Below are 14,298 nucleotides of genomic sequence, written 5' to 3' on the forward strand. Positions count from 1 at the left end.
GAAAATGACTAATTTCATCAAGTGTCAATGAGCTCATGTTTTTGTATGAACAACTAGACTCTCCCTGAGGTTTGCTCAGAACAAGATGAACTGGACTTCCTTATGGAGGCTCTAATCATCAGGTACCAGCTATTTATTGCATTCTCCAAAATATTTACTCATGCAAAGTCAACATATTAACATGCAAAGTCCAATGCTTCTCTTTCCTATTTTTTTTGTTTCTGTAGTAAGTTCAGCCACCAGAACATTGTACGCTGTGTAGGGGTCAGTCTGCAGGCAATGCCCAGGTTTATACTGCTGGAGCTGATGACTGGGGGAGACCTCAAGACCTTCCTCAGAGAGATGAGACCTCGATTGGTGAGACATTTATTAGATCATCATTTTTCATGTTGCAAATATATAAACAATTTGGACAATTTGCCTTTACCAATTGGGGAACTGTGAGTCAGAGATCACTGATGTTGGGCACAAGGTCCTGGCTACCAATCTCTGTTTTTATCCACCTCACAGGTGTTTGATTGGGACTCCGGTCATGGTTTTCAGGTTGTTCCACCATTGGTTTCTGCACTGCGGCACAGCTGGTACCCGGAAAAAAAAACACAGACATAGGATAAATGCAAATCCAGAACCTCTAACTGTTAGATGCTAGTCACTGTGCCATAAATCTAATTTTAAAAAATGCACTGTTTAATTTGCAGAAAAATTCTACTCAATGTATAAATGCAATGCACTGGTATCGCTCTCTCTTAGGAGCAACCGTCCAGCCTGACCATGGTTGACCTTCTCAATGTAGCGCGAGACATCGCCAAAGGCTGCCAGTATCTGGAAGAGAACCAATTTATCCACAGGTATCTAAAAAACGCATATTTTATAAATGCAAATGCAACACAAACATTTGGCATAGACAAATGCAGCATACGGATGAGTTACATAATTTGTATTCTAGAGATCCAGCAGATGGGAAAAGAAAGCAATGATACGCGTATGCATATATTGTGAATATGGAATGCAAATGACGGAAACAATCTCCACAGATTGTATAAACAAGAATTGTTCTTTGTTTTATTATGACAACACCTGATCAAGTGGAACATAAGGGCACATATTTTCTCTGACATTATAGCTGAGAGGACAAATAAGGAGTTTACCATCAGAACTGCCAGGTGGTGGCCCCTTTTTATGGCTTAAACACAAGACACATACACTATATCCCTTTTATATCCTGAAGTATTGTGTTCAAAAAACAATGGATGGTACCTGGACTTTTTATAGAGCCTCCTTTTAAATTCCCAATCACCGTTATGGACACTCACAAGGAAGGTCAATATGGGGAAAGGTCAAATTTCTTCCCACAATCACATCAAGACAATTGAAGTCTATCTCCCTTTCAGGTCAGGTATTAGCCATTGACAAACGAGGCCTATTAAAGCGTATTTGCCCCAACGTGAAGCACTAAAGCCCCATCAATCCACCTAATGGCTGCGTCTTCTGCAGAGCTCACTGACCTTCTATACGACCCGTCTTTCTACATGTATTGAAATGGCCGCAAACTTTGTCCTTGTGGATAATTACCAACTTTTGGGAAGGTGTGTTTTCTTGAGTCCGAGGGGGTGGCGGGGCGGGGTGGACGTGGGGCAAATGAATGAGGTCAAATGGCTAAATATCAACATCAATATCAAAGTGGTTCAATTCCTAGCTTCCTTTGAGACATAATTTACGGTGACCAGATTTTCTAAAGTAAAAACCCGGGACACTACAGTTTCATTGAAAATAATAAATTTTATAAATTATCACTAGGAACTATTTACAAACCCAATTCCCAAAAAGTTGGGACACTATACAAATTGTGACTAAAAACTGAATGCAATTATGTGGAAGTGCCAAATGTCAATATTTTGTTCAGAATAGAACATAGATGACAGGTCAAAAGTTTAAACTGATAAAATGTATAATTTTAGTTGATTGTAAATTTCATGGTGCCAACAAATCTCAAAAAAGTTGTGACAGGTAGCAATAAGAGGCTGAAAAAGTCATTTGCACTGACACAATTGCACAAAAAAAACAGCTGGAAGACCAGTTAACACTATGGTAACTTGATTGGAGTATAAAAAGAGCTTCTCGTCGTGGCAGTGCCTCTCAGAAGCGAAGATGGGTAGAGAATCACCAATTCCTCCAATGTTGCGCAGAAAGTTAGTGGAGAAATATCAGAAAGGTGTTTACCAGCGAAAAATTGCAAAAAGGTTGAAGTAATCATCATCTACAGTGCATAACCTCCAAAGATTCAGAGAATCTGGAACAATCTCTGTGTGTAAGGGTCAAGGCCGAGAAATCATACTGGATGCCCATGATCGTCGGGCCCTTAAACGGCACTGCACCGCAAACAGGAATGCTTACTGTAAGGGAACTCACAGAAAGGGCTCAGCAATACTTCCAGAAAACATTGTGGGTGAACACAATCCACCGTGCCAGCCGCTATTGCCGGATGAAACTCTACAGTACAAAGAAGAAGCCATTTCTAAAGCAGACCAAGAAGCGCAGGCGTTTCTCTGGGCCAAAGGTTATTTAAAATGGAGTGTGGCAAAGTGGAAACTTGTTTTGTGGTCAGACGAATCACGATTCGAAGTTCTTTGTGGAAAACTGGGGCGCTATATCATACTGACTAAAGAAGACAAGGACAACCCAAGTTGTTATCAGCACTCAGTTTATAAGCCTGCATCTGTGATCGTATAGGGTTGCATGAGTGCGTGTGGCATGGGCAGCTTACACATCTGGAAAGGCATCGTCAATGCAGAAAGGTATATTCAGATTGGAGAACATATGCTTCCATCCAGGCATCATCACTTTCAAAGAAGATCTTGCATTTCTCAACACGATAATGCCAGACCACATGCAGCACCAATTACAACATCATGGCTGCGTAGGAAAAGGATCCGGGTATTGAAATGGCCAGCCTGCAATCCACTTCTTTCACTTATAGAGCACATTTAGCGCATCATAAAGGGGAAGGTGCAACAAAGACAGCCCAAGACAGTTAAACAATTAGAAAGACGCGTGTTAGACAAGAATGGGACAGCATTCCTATTTCTAAACTTGAGAAACTTGTCTCCTCGATCCCCAGACGTTTGCAGACTGTTGTAAGAAGAGGGGATGCCTCACAGTGGTGAAAATGGCCTTGTCACAACTTTTTTTTAGATTTGTTGACACCACGGAATTTAAAATCAACATAGTTTTCCCTTAAAATGATACATTTTCTCAGTTTAAACTTTTGACCTGTTTTGACCTATGTTCTATTCTGAATAAAATATTCAAATTCAGCACTTCCATATAATTGCATTCAGTTTTTATTCACAATTTGTATAGTGTCCCAACTTTTTTAGAATTGGGTTTGTATAACAAATGTAATTGCTAGTCATTCTGGTTGTGTTATTACTTAGCAAATGGTTAATGCTATTTTGGTTGACAATTCAACAAATAAGTAAGTAAATAAGTCAATAGGGCTCATGCACGGTGCGTCATTATTGACGTCATCATCAGCGTATTTGCCATGCTGGATGTAAAGCGGCTATTGTTTACATCGCAAAACTGAACATTCCATACGTTATTAGATTTACAACTTACACAAGATAAAGCAATGTCTTAATTTATTTTATATAATTTGATCAAATAAATGATACGTTGATTAAATTATGCGTTAATAATTTAATTGCAATTAAATAGCAATTAATGTTTCTATGTAGCTTAACTCATTTGCTCCCCAAAACGTATAAATATGTTCTATTTTAAATATTACCACGCTCCCAAAAACGTATTTATAAGTTTTTAATGCTAGAGCATACAGATGGTTTTGATGCAGTCTCTGAACTGAAGAGAAAGCTTAAAGCAATGGTAGTTATTACAAATGGTACTTCATTTATATAGCGCTTTCCCACCTTACAAGGCCTTCAAAGCGTTTTACATTGAACTGCCCATTCACCTACTGATGACGCAACATCAGGAGCAACTGGGGGTTCAGTATCTTGCTCAAGGATACTTTCGACATGGTCACAATGGAATGGGATCGAACTCACAACCTCTGGATTGGGAGACGACCACCATACCACTGAGCCACGCCACTCCCAAAACCAAAAAACTGCCAGCATGTGGTGGCAGAATATAAGAGATCAACCAGGGCCATGTTACAAAAAGTTTTTTGCCCCAGTTTTTTAAACAGATTTGTGAGTAATGATGAAACTTAGCTATATTCTAATGCTAATTGCTGCCAAACTGAATCAGATAGAAATATATATATTTTTCCTGATGAAAGAAGAGACTAATGTTTTTTGGTAGGTTCCATGTTTTCATAGCAATAGCAATATTCATAGCAATATTCTGTGGGCCTTGCAAAATCAGTCAAAATACAGTAAAACAACCGGGAGCGAAAAGGGTTGCTTCAGTGAAAATGGCTGGGGATTTATAAAACAAACAAAACGGTGCAAAAGCAAACACAGCACATACCTTCATCCGAATGGCAGTGTTCACTGGGTTGACCATCTGCAGGTCCTGCACCCACCCGTTTCTAAATTGCATGTGTGGCAAGTGATTTATAATTTTTAAACTGTTCAGAGGTGTACTGCACACAGAGTACGCAAAAATGTCCGACGCACACAAAGGAGGCTGTCGGTCTGGCTTCTCCACTCCGTATTAGGTTATTCACCCCACTTGAAAACAACCTCAACGCAGCCCTTACAGTACGGCTTTGCTTACGTTCGCTCTTGCCTCCAACATGGCGGATGGTGACGTAACGATGACACGGTCCCATCACCTATGCACTGCAGCATTAGGTTTATAGGACTATATTTCGCATGATTCGTGGACACGGGAGCAGGAAGTAGTTCTAGCTACAGTATGACGAAAACATGTCTTGTAGAGATTTAACTTTTTTTTTAATTGGTTTATCATATGAACTGCTATGACAACTGCTTTCAACTGATTAAAAAAAAAATTAGACAACGGGATGGGACCTGCATATAATAGTGATTGATACAAAACAAAGGGGCTGGCAAAATCCGCCGGGACTCGGGACACAAGGCTCAAAACTTAAGATTGCCCCGTTTATGTGGGACTTCTGGTCACCCTATTTGAATAGGAATAGGTTTTAAGCATACAATAGGAATTGTAATCACATAAATGAAGTGCTGCACTGAGGGCAGTAAAGTGCCGTTTAACGCAACCAAAGCTCTTTAAATAGTCCAACAACAATACTTCAATAGCAACAAGACAGTTCTCTACATTGCTGCTGAAAATCGAGCCTTTGAAACTTCTAATTCACTGTGAGTAAAGTCTACAGTGTGAGGCCTGTTAACATTGTTTTAATAAGTGGCTGTACTCCCATTACTGTGCAGCACGCACAACGGCTCTGTGCCCTTCCCTGAAGGCCTCCACTTGCTGTCTGTGACAGCTCTCCCTGCGTTCCAAGGCTTGTCCTTGCCTACCAGCAGAACCAAATCATTAGCATGACTTTTTCCAAGCCATTAAACAAGGACTACCGCACTTGCATTTGTCTACACTAAGTGTGTATTTGTGTGTATGTAACCACATGCTGTTTGTAATCAGGAAGACCTCAGGAAAGAAACGTAATGTGCCCCCTACGAAATAGATATACCGCCTGGTATTGAATAGAATCGTTGTTAGGCCCCAAACGTAGGTAATCATGTGTAGCTACTGTAAATTGTTTGGTAAATACCTACTCATTAAAATACTTAAACTGGAAATTGCATCCCTGCTCACTAACACCAAAGCCTCTTAAGAGATGCTATAAATACACTGATGCCCGGATATGTTGATTTTAGTCGTGACTGAATTATTCAGTACAATTCTGTTGAATAATTTTCAATCTCTCCTGGCACAATGAAGGAATACAACATTGCAGACCATGTCATAAAAAATAGCCTCTGTTTAAATCAGTCTGCGCTATTACTACATCCCCATTGTGTCATTTCCCATCTTCATTAATCAGAGGAAGGCTATCTGAAGTACGCACACGCTGCTCACTGCTGTGATCGGTCATCTTGCTTCCAGTTGTGTGTTTTGCAGCTCTGCCCCAGTCTCATGATTCGGTTCGAGCGACGTGTCACATGCTGTTATTATGATGCTCAATTCTGGCAATTTATTAGTCCCGGTGCCCATTTGTCTCGCCTGATGAAGAGATGTATGCACTATGCTCTTCGACGTCGCTTCTGTAGAAAGTTGCACGTCTTGGAATTCAGTACAGTGTGTTTTCCTTCCCCTCCAAACACAAGAGTGAGAACTGAAATATTCTTATTCAAAAATGACAAACGCAACTCTGTGAAAATAACACTTTTATGTATTTTCTCTTCTTAGTCACTCTGCTTGTATATGCTACGCCTCAATCTTTTTTAGGATGCGAGTATGTTGAGTCATAAAAAGCTCTGCAGGAAGCTATGAGTTACACCAGCAATGCTGACGGCAACTTGCTAGTTACACTAAACTTCTGAACTAATATAGGAGCATATGCATGTGTTTCAAGCGTACGAGACATGCAAATATATGAACTGCTCTGATAAACTTTAAAAGATGAGATCTAAAGCAAGATGGATAACAAAGTTTGTATATTTTGACACTTGATTCTGTGTGTGTTTTTCGTATTTTAGGGACATTGCGGCTCGTAATTGCCTGCTGACGTGCAAAGGACCAGGTCGCGTGGCTAAGATTGGAGATTTTGGAATGGCTCGGGATATTTACAGGTAAAAATTAACACAAATGAATGATATTTGACCAATTGATTAAAATTTGTGTGGCAATATTTTCTATATCACTGTATATACTTGGATAGACTTTATTTTATTCTCACCATTACAGAATATGGCATCAATCTAAACTATAACTAAATTAATCAGTGTTTGATGAAACTGACAAATATATCAGTTATATCCTGTTAACAGTAAATGGCTAAAACGTGCTGTTATGTGGTACATACACACACACACACCATACATAAGTGTAGCTAATGCTGTATCATCATAAGGTCATTGAGCTAATTTTTGCACGTGCTCTGTTCTTTTGCCAAAGTGAATGAAATCAAAATGCGAAGAGTGATAGTATGTTATTTTTACAGAGGTGCAGACTAAAACCACAATAGTTAACAGGTTTCCCCTATTGCTTTATAGGCCTGGTGGGCCGCCAGGCTTTTCTTGCAACCCCCACACCCTCCCGCCACCCGCCGGCCTTAGCGTCACTTGCTTAAAAAAACTTTTACATAACATGTATATATGGTATATATGGTATATTCATTACTATATAAAGTATGAATTTGGCCAAAGGTATAGATTTTGACTCTACCGTCCAATTGTGATAATGCAGGTTATTATGTCTTCCCTGAGCAAGGCTCAGTGAAACAGAAATGCCCAAATTGTACGACCACATCAACTCTCTGTTTGTATTGTGGAATGCTTGTTGCACACTGTTTTGCAAGCTAATGTGACTAAACATGGCAACATTTCGCTTTGCATCCAGTGTCTACATAGCATGCTTAAAAGTATATTAGTTAACTTAGGCCTATGTAATAAATATTTAAAATAAAAGGACCATTATTAGTCCAACACTGGAGTAATTTTCATGTTTTAAGCAGCAATAGTGGATAAAGGAAATAGAAAAATGTAAAGTAAGTTGCACGAAGTAGAATCCTGAATTATTGTCAGTGTGTCCAATCCTACTATCCAATCCAATCTATCAGTAATGTTATTTGTTATTTTGAGTGCTGACTGTTAATTTGTTCTTTACTACTGTGAAAAATATATATATTATTTTTAAGTGTATTTTTTTGTGTGTGTTTGTTAAAACCTTTTTTAAGATTGTGCGTTTTGGTAAGACTCTACGTTAAAGTTCCTCTATGGAGAAATTTTCCCAAAAATATCTTAACAATAGCTTTTTTATTTGACCATTATGACTCAAACATCTTCTAATTAGGAGACTGACATCTTAGCTGTTGACAATGGGTACTCCAGCAAACCTCTGGCCAATAGTTTTCAGACTGGATTCGGGTTCGAATTTCCTGCCCTCTGTCTGCGGATGTGACGTCATGCGTGCAGTGTGTATGTGAAAAAGGGAGTGTACAGTTTTATTTTTCAGCCACACTTGGCAGTAGTGATTAGAAATTCAATTTCCCGCATTGAGCAGCTGTAAAGTATCATTAAGAAATGGCTTTTAATAATGTAAAATAGTGATAATTTAAACAAAAAATCCTGTCAACTTTTCCCTCCCTGCCACAAAAACATGGTGGGCCGCCGTTGAGCTTCACTACCACCAGGCTTAGCAAGTTCTCTTGGGAAAACCCTGCCAGACTGTTCAATTAATAGATGTGACACTGTCAATCAAGCAGGGCAGAATTTGATTATATACAGTATAGTGTATGCACCTAAATTTGTGGCTAGTAAGTGTAAATTTTATCTCTAAGTCTATAAATTATTGCACTGTCCCTGAGGCTCGTTAAGATCTGTAAATATTAAATCACAACTCCGAGGGGCGTCTAACTCTTTCTTCTAATCTGAGCAACCATCCACTAGCCAACAAGCATCTCATTATTCTCATCTCAAACATTTAATATGGCTTTTGCAGTTCCACATAATGCCACGAGTTCTCAATTCAGCAGGGAAATCATCCCAGCCTTTCATCTGAGAGAGACGGGAGTTGGGGAAATGTGTCACAACATGCAGCTATATCATGGCATCATTCTGTGAAAAGTCTTAGATGAGGAAGGGGATGGGGCTAAAGTCACATCCGGTTAAGGCTGTTGCTCGATTGCCCCCAGGGTGCCACATTAGGCGAGCTTGATTTAATTGCTGATGTCAGTTTTTCAGGTGCCTCGCCAAGATTTTGCTGTTATATTGCAGCCTCCAGCAGTTGTGCTCAGACTGGACTTATCTCGGTTTTTATGTGCAGAAGAATGAGAGGGTACCACGCGCTCAGTGCCGCTTCGCTGTCTGCAAGTTCTATTTGCTGTTTCATGGTGTGGCCCTTATTTGTGTGACAAGGGACATGCAAGTCCTTTTAAGGCCGTCACAGTGAGTTTAGGGATAGAGCTTAATGTCAGCTTTTTATATTCGGAGAGGAGAGCCACAAGCGCAGTCACACGTGCTGGTATTCTTCACTCAAACAGCCTTGCACGCATGTGGGCACACGGGCAATGTAAAAAAAGAAAAAGAAAAGAACAGCGTGTCAGAGGGCACAGTGGAGCAGGTAGTGAGTGACTCTGCCGCACACAGTCAAAAGGAGCCAGTTTTGAATCTCAACGAGGTGACTAGGGCATTTCTGTTTTCTGAATTTGCATTTTCTTCCACATTCTAAAAAACGATTCATGCAAGGTTAACTAAAGACTCCGAATTGCCCAAAAGTCTACTAACACCAATCAGAACAAAGGATGACAGATATAGTATCTTGGAACTGTGTACTGTGTGATTCTGGAGGGGGGAACAATTCAAAGATCAAAATGTCCTGTGGTGTTACTGAAAAAACATATTTTTACTCATGAAGAAATGACAGGCACGGTATTTACATTTTTGGATGAGGGAGACATTGTATTGGAACTCAAACAGCAGAGAAAACGCATTTGTCTATCTATATTTGTATTTGCAGTTCCACCACCAAAATTGAATGACTTCCTGCTTTGCTCAAGTGCCAGCCCTGTGCAGTTTCACTGAATGCCATTCATAGCTTTGTGCTTGGCTGAGGTGCAGAAGCAAACACAGACACACAATGAAGTACTCTATATGGTAGTTTTGAATAACACAGACAGGACTGCAGGCAGGTATAAAAATAAAAAAAACTTGTTATGTGTGTTAGATTATAGTTATAGATTTCTGGGGACTTGGGTAAAATCCTCTTACTCTGCAGCTTAGCCGAGTCTGGCTTGATGGTGCTACGTTGGGTTAGAAAAGAGATGAGCCACACAAAAAAACTGCCTGAAAGATAATCCACTGGCAAGATCTTCCGTCCATCCACGAAAACAAAGTCAATCATTGACTAGGGTGTCTTAAATGACCATACAGACACCCTTATGTCTGAATATGGTGTTCGTTTTGGAAACAAACAATGATGAGCACACTTTTAAGTCCAATAACCGCTCAGGTTTTGGCTGGCGGTCGGGGGGGGGGGGGGGGGGGTTGTTCCTCCCGATATTTATTTCCCTTCGAGCTCTCACTGTCGCTGCCCACGTGAGCAGAACAAGAGGTACCCAACGGTAGCACTCGACAGAACCCCAGAAGAGTTGTACCAGAACCCAAGCTGTGTGTAAAGGCGAGTCAGACCTCTCTAATCAGAAGTTCCCTGACATAAAGGTGGCATTTCAGATCTTACAGCCAGCCTCTGTAGCCAGGGATCGAACAGCCAAGATAGATAGAACAGGCACTTCATTCATCCTACAAAATTTGATAAATTTAGCTCCTTAAATCAAAATAGACTGTTGTTGTTGTTAACACTGCCCTAATGTAGAATTTAAAGTTAAAGTGTATTTGACACCCTAAAATAATAGAACCTCATCTTTCTCTTCAATTAGATTGAATGAGTTCACATTTTTGCTACGATCATAAATTCTCGGGCTACTTAAATTTCTGATTTGATGTGCATTACTAATTTTACATTTGTCAAAGTTCTTTTAGGAACGATACACAAATAAAGACAGTGCCTGACCTCAGTAACCACGACATCAATGGCCAAACACACCTGGATGAATCAGTTTGTCCACTCATGACAAACAAAGGAGTGTTATTAAGTTCAGGAAATAGTCAAGCTGTGCAAAGAGCCCATTGGGCTGTTTTTGTTTTGATTTTGCCCCTTCCTGACAACGGACGACAAACGGCAGACTATCTGGTGTTTTACTCGCATATTCTGTGGTTTGAGGTGCGTCAAGAGTGAATTTGTCCCCATAATAAAGTCCGAAACAGGTCGGCAGACAATTTTAAATATTAAACATGTTCAATATTTACAACCAAAGATCTCAAGACTGTGGAAGCCAGCGTCTCATCAAGTCAGGACTCATTTAACTGTGACATGGAATGGAATGTTGCCAATCAGAAGCACCCTGAGTGACTCCTATCCGATGTAATTATGTGTATAAAAGTGGGTTCCCCATCACCATTTTACACGTCCTCCGGTCCCTTTTAAAGTAAGAGTAAAAGTAAGAGTAACATCAGCACAACAAAATTCCTAAGTTACGAGTATGTGTGTGATGGACCTTAGGCAGTTCAACAGGAAGAACTGTGTCTGTAGTTTTTATGTAGTGGTTAAAATGCCAACCTCTTTGTGATTGGGCTATACATTTTTCTGTTGGTTTATTTTACCCTAAAAGCTTTTCTTGTACAGGTACCCTTTGGATGTTAGTGTACTGACTGACGTTGACAAAATAAGTCCAAGTCCGTGCTTTTACATAAGATCCTTAAGTGAGGACTACATACATACTATATGACATGTAATTCAAACCTATATGCAATTCTAACATCATCAACAATCCCGTTAACGTCACCAAGAATTAACGCTTTAATCAATCTCTGCATTGGAGTTAAATGGCACTGACAAAATGAGTAATTGCCTCCTCAGACATGTGAAACAATGAGGGCCACTGTCATGTGTTTCACAGAGAATTTCATATTTATGCAGTCTCAGTCATCACAAAGAGAATTGTCTCTATCGTTTAATGTATTCAATTTGTCTCAAGATGGTACGGTGCCAGCATCCTGGAAGGTCAAAGCTCTGCAGTTGCTCAAGAGGAGCAAATGCTTGCCTCCTACACTTTAACTCCACCTGAAAAACATGTGAATCGAGATCAGCACTTACCGACTTCCACCAAGACCAAATCTGAAAGCTAGGGCACTTTTACTTATTAGCAAAGAAGCAACAATGTGAAAATGACTAATTCAACATAAAGCTGTGATTGGGTTTGCTCAAGATGAGCGGTTTCCACTGATTTAGTGAAATGGCTGTGATTTTGCAAGTGCTTGTGTGTGCAGGCCTGTATTTTGCTGTAGCAAATTACTTTAAAGACATACTTTTTGGGCAGCCGTTTTCTCCCTTGACAGAAAAACATCTTAAAATATTGCTTCTAAAGGTTAGGCTGTCAAAGCATAATGCATATATGAGTAGCTTGGAGCAGCCAAGCCATTTTTTGTCACCTGTTGTTCCCTTCTTCTCATTCAGTTTTTGCACAAGCTCAACAAACACGTCAGAAAGTTGCTCTACGGAGTACACACCTTGCCTTGCGTGATGAAAGGGGGCAAATTCGGATTCTTATTTTGACTTTTTTTTAATCACAAATGGAATGAAGATGAGTTCTAAACTGCAGCAGAATTCATCCATCCATCATTTCAGCAGCTCAGACTTCTCTCTCCCCATCCCAAGGCATTCCCAGGCCATCCGCGAGAAATAGGTTCGCCAGCATGGCATCTCCGGGGCCTCCTGCCGGTGGCATATGTTTGAAACATCTCACCAGGGAGGCGTCCGATCAGATTCCCGAGCCACCTCATTTGGCTCCGCTCAACATGGAGGAGCAGTGGCTTGACTGAGCCCCTTCCAGGGGAGCGCGGACACTGTGCAGAAAAAACGAATTTCAGATGCTTTTATCTGAGATCTTGTTCTTTCGGTTGTGATCCACAGCCCGTTGCCATAGGTGATGGTAGGAATGTCAGTGATTACCAGTTGGGTAAATCACTCCGCTCAGCTCCTTCACCACCACAACAGACCGATACACAATCCACATCACAGCCGATGCTGCATTATACAGTTTCATTTTATTTGTCTTAAACTATTATTTATTTATTGAAGTAATTAACAGCATAATTCATTCCGGAGCCGCGGGTCGCTTAACCCTCCCCTATCATTATCATCACTATTGCCACTGAATCCAGATCGCACACGTTCTCATGAAGCCCTCTAGCTGACACCGCTCAGCTTAGATGTTGATTTGTGTCCATTCATCTTGGAGGACATGGAGGTCGGGAGTCGCGTGAGCAGTGATGGCTGTCACTCACAAGGTGCCTTGAGCAGCTCGGCGTGAATTAGGTTTTCACCTCCAGCATTATTAACAATTAGATCATTTCTCTACCAGCAGCAAGGCGGCGTTAAAAATGGATCAAACCCAGAGGGAAAAAAAAAAGCTCTCGCCTCTTTCACTTGATAGATTGCCACTTCTCACCGGGTCCCTCACATCAAGATATGTGCAATGTTAAAATGTGTCTGGATTAGAGCACTGATACGCCCACTGACAGCACAGAATTAATCATGCACGTCAGGTTTCTTTTATCCTTCTGTTTGAGGCTGTTGCTATGGCAACGGCAAAGGAAAGTAATGCTGCTTTTTATTGTATTATGATTCTGATGTCTTTTCTCGTTGGTTGCATAACTGTGTGTTTGTGTGTGTGTGTGTGTAGAGCAAGTTATTACAGGAAAGGTGGTCGTGCCATGCTTCCAGTAAAGTGGATGCCACCTGAAGCCTTCATGGAGGGCATCTTCACATCCAAAACAGATACATGGTGAGCACCCTGTCCTCTCTGCGCCTAATAAGTAGCCATAAGGCTAAACCCGCCATCACTTTGATGCCATATTCTGATGATTTTCATTTGCATGTATGCCGTGGCTCTCTGTGACCTCTGCAATTCTCTGTCCTTCAAGATGCCCAAATCAAATGCTTGTTTTTGTTTTATTCTTTATCTTGGCTTTTCTAAATCCCTTCTTATCCTTTATAGTCTTAGCTTTGACTTGATTGTCCTTCTCACCCTGTTTCTTTTTTCTTAATGTTCGCCAGGTCATTTGGGGTTCTGCTGTGGGAGATCTTCTCACTGGGCTACATGCCTTATCCAAGTCGCAGTAACCAGGAAGTGCTGGACTTTGTAACCAACGGTGGGAGAATGGACCCACCCAAAAACTGCCCTGGGCCTGTGTATGTAAAGCTGAACACGCATGTTGTGTTTGTTGTATTTAAAATGCAATGGAAATGAAATGCCCAGGAACGAGACAATGTTTACTTTTGTGAGCCCTGCAAAGAAAAAGTGCTGTGATTGACTAACTGGGAGAAGTGATCTTTTTAAGATGCCAGAAACGAAAATGATCGTGACCTATCCTCTATTCAGCAATGCAATTTGGAGCTTCTGAATAATCTTATGGGCTGACCTGAAGCACAAGAAGGAGTCATGTCATATCACTTATGGCAAAACTACTTCCAATTCTGTATTTCTTTGGACCTGGGTCATTTAAACACACATGCAGCACTTAGGGGCATATTGTCCTATATACTTAAGTCAGAAAAGGCGTGCTG

General features: G+C 40.6%; 1 protein-coding gene across 3 annotated transcripts in view; it reads left to right on the top strand.

Annotated features, from left to right (window-relative positions):
* The window catches only part of alk (ALK receptor tyrosine kinase), a 365,934-nt gene that overhangs the window by 342,471 nt on the left and 9,165 nt on the right, over positions 1–14,298 (top strand). For all 3 annotated transcript variants that reach the window (XM_086094285.1, XM_086094286.1, XM_086094287.1), the window contains 6 exons: positions 58–122; positions 228–357; positions 751–848; positions 6,651–6,743; positions 13,415–13,516; positions 13,789–13,923. In XM_086094285.1, coding sequence (XP_085950411.1) covers positions 58–122; positions 228–357; positions 751–848; positions 6,651–6,743; positions 13,415–13,516; positions 13,789–13,923 — 623 coding nt within the window. The remainder of the gene's footprint in view (positions 1–57; positions 123–227; positions 358–750; positions 849–6,650; positions 6,744–13,414; positions 13,517–13,788; positions 13,924–14,298) is intronic.

The sequence above is a fragment of the Leptonotus elevatus genome, chromosome 14 (genome assembly GCF_054856555.1).
Source record: "Leptonotus elevatus isolate MCC_2025b chromosome 14, RoL_Lele_1.0, whole genome shotgun sequence".
NCBI lineage: Eukaryota > Metazoa > Chordata > Actinopteri > Syngnathiformes > Syngnathidae > Leptonotus > Leptonotus elevatus.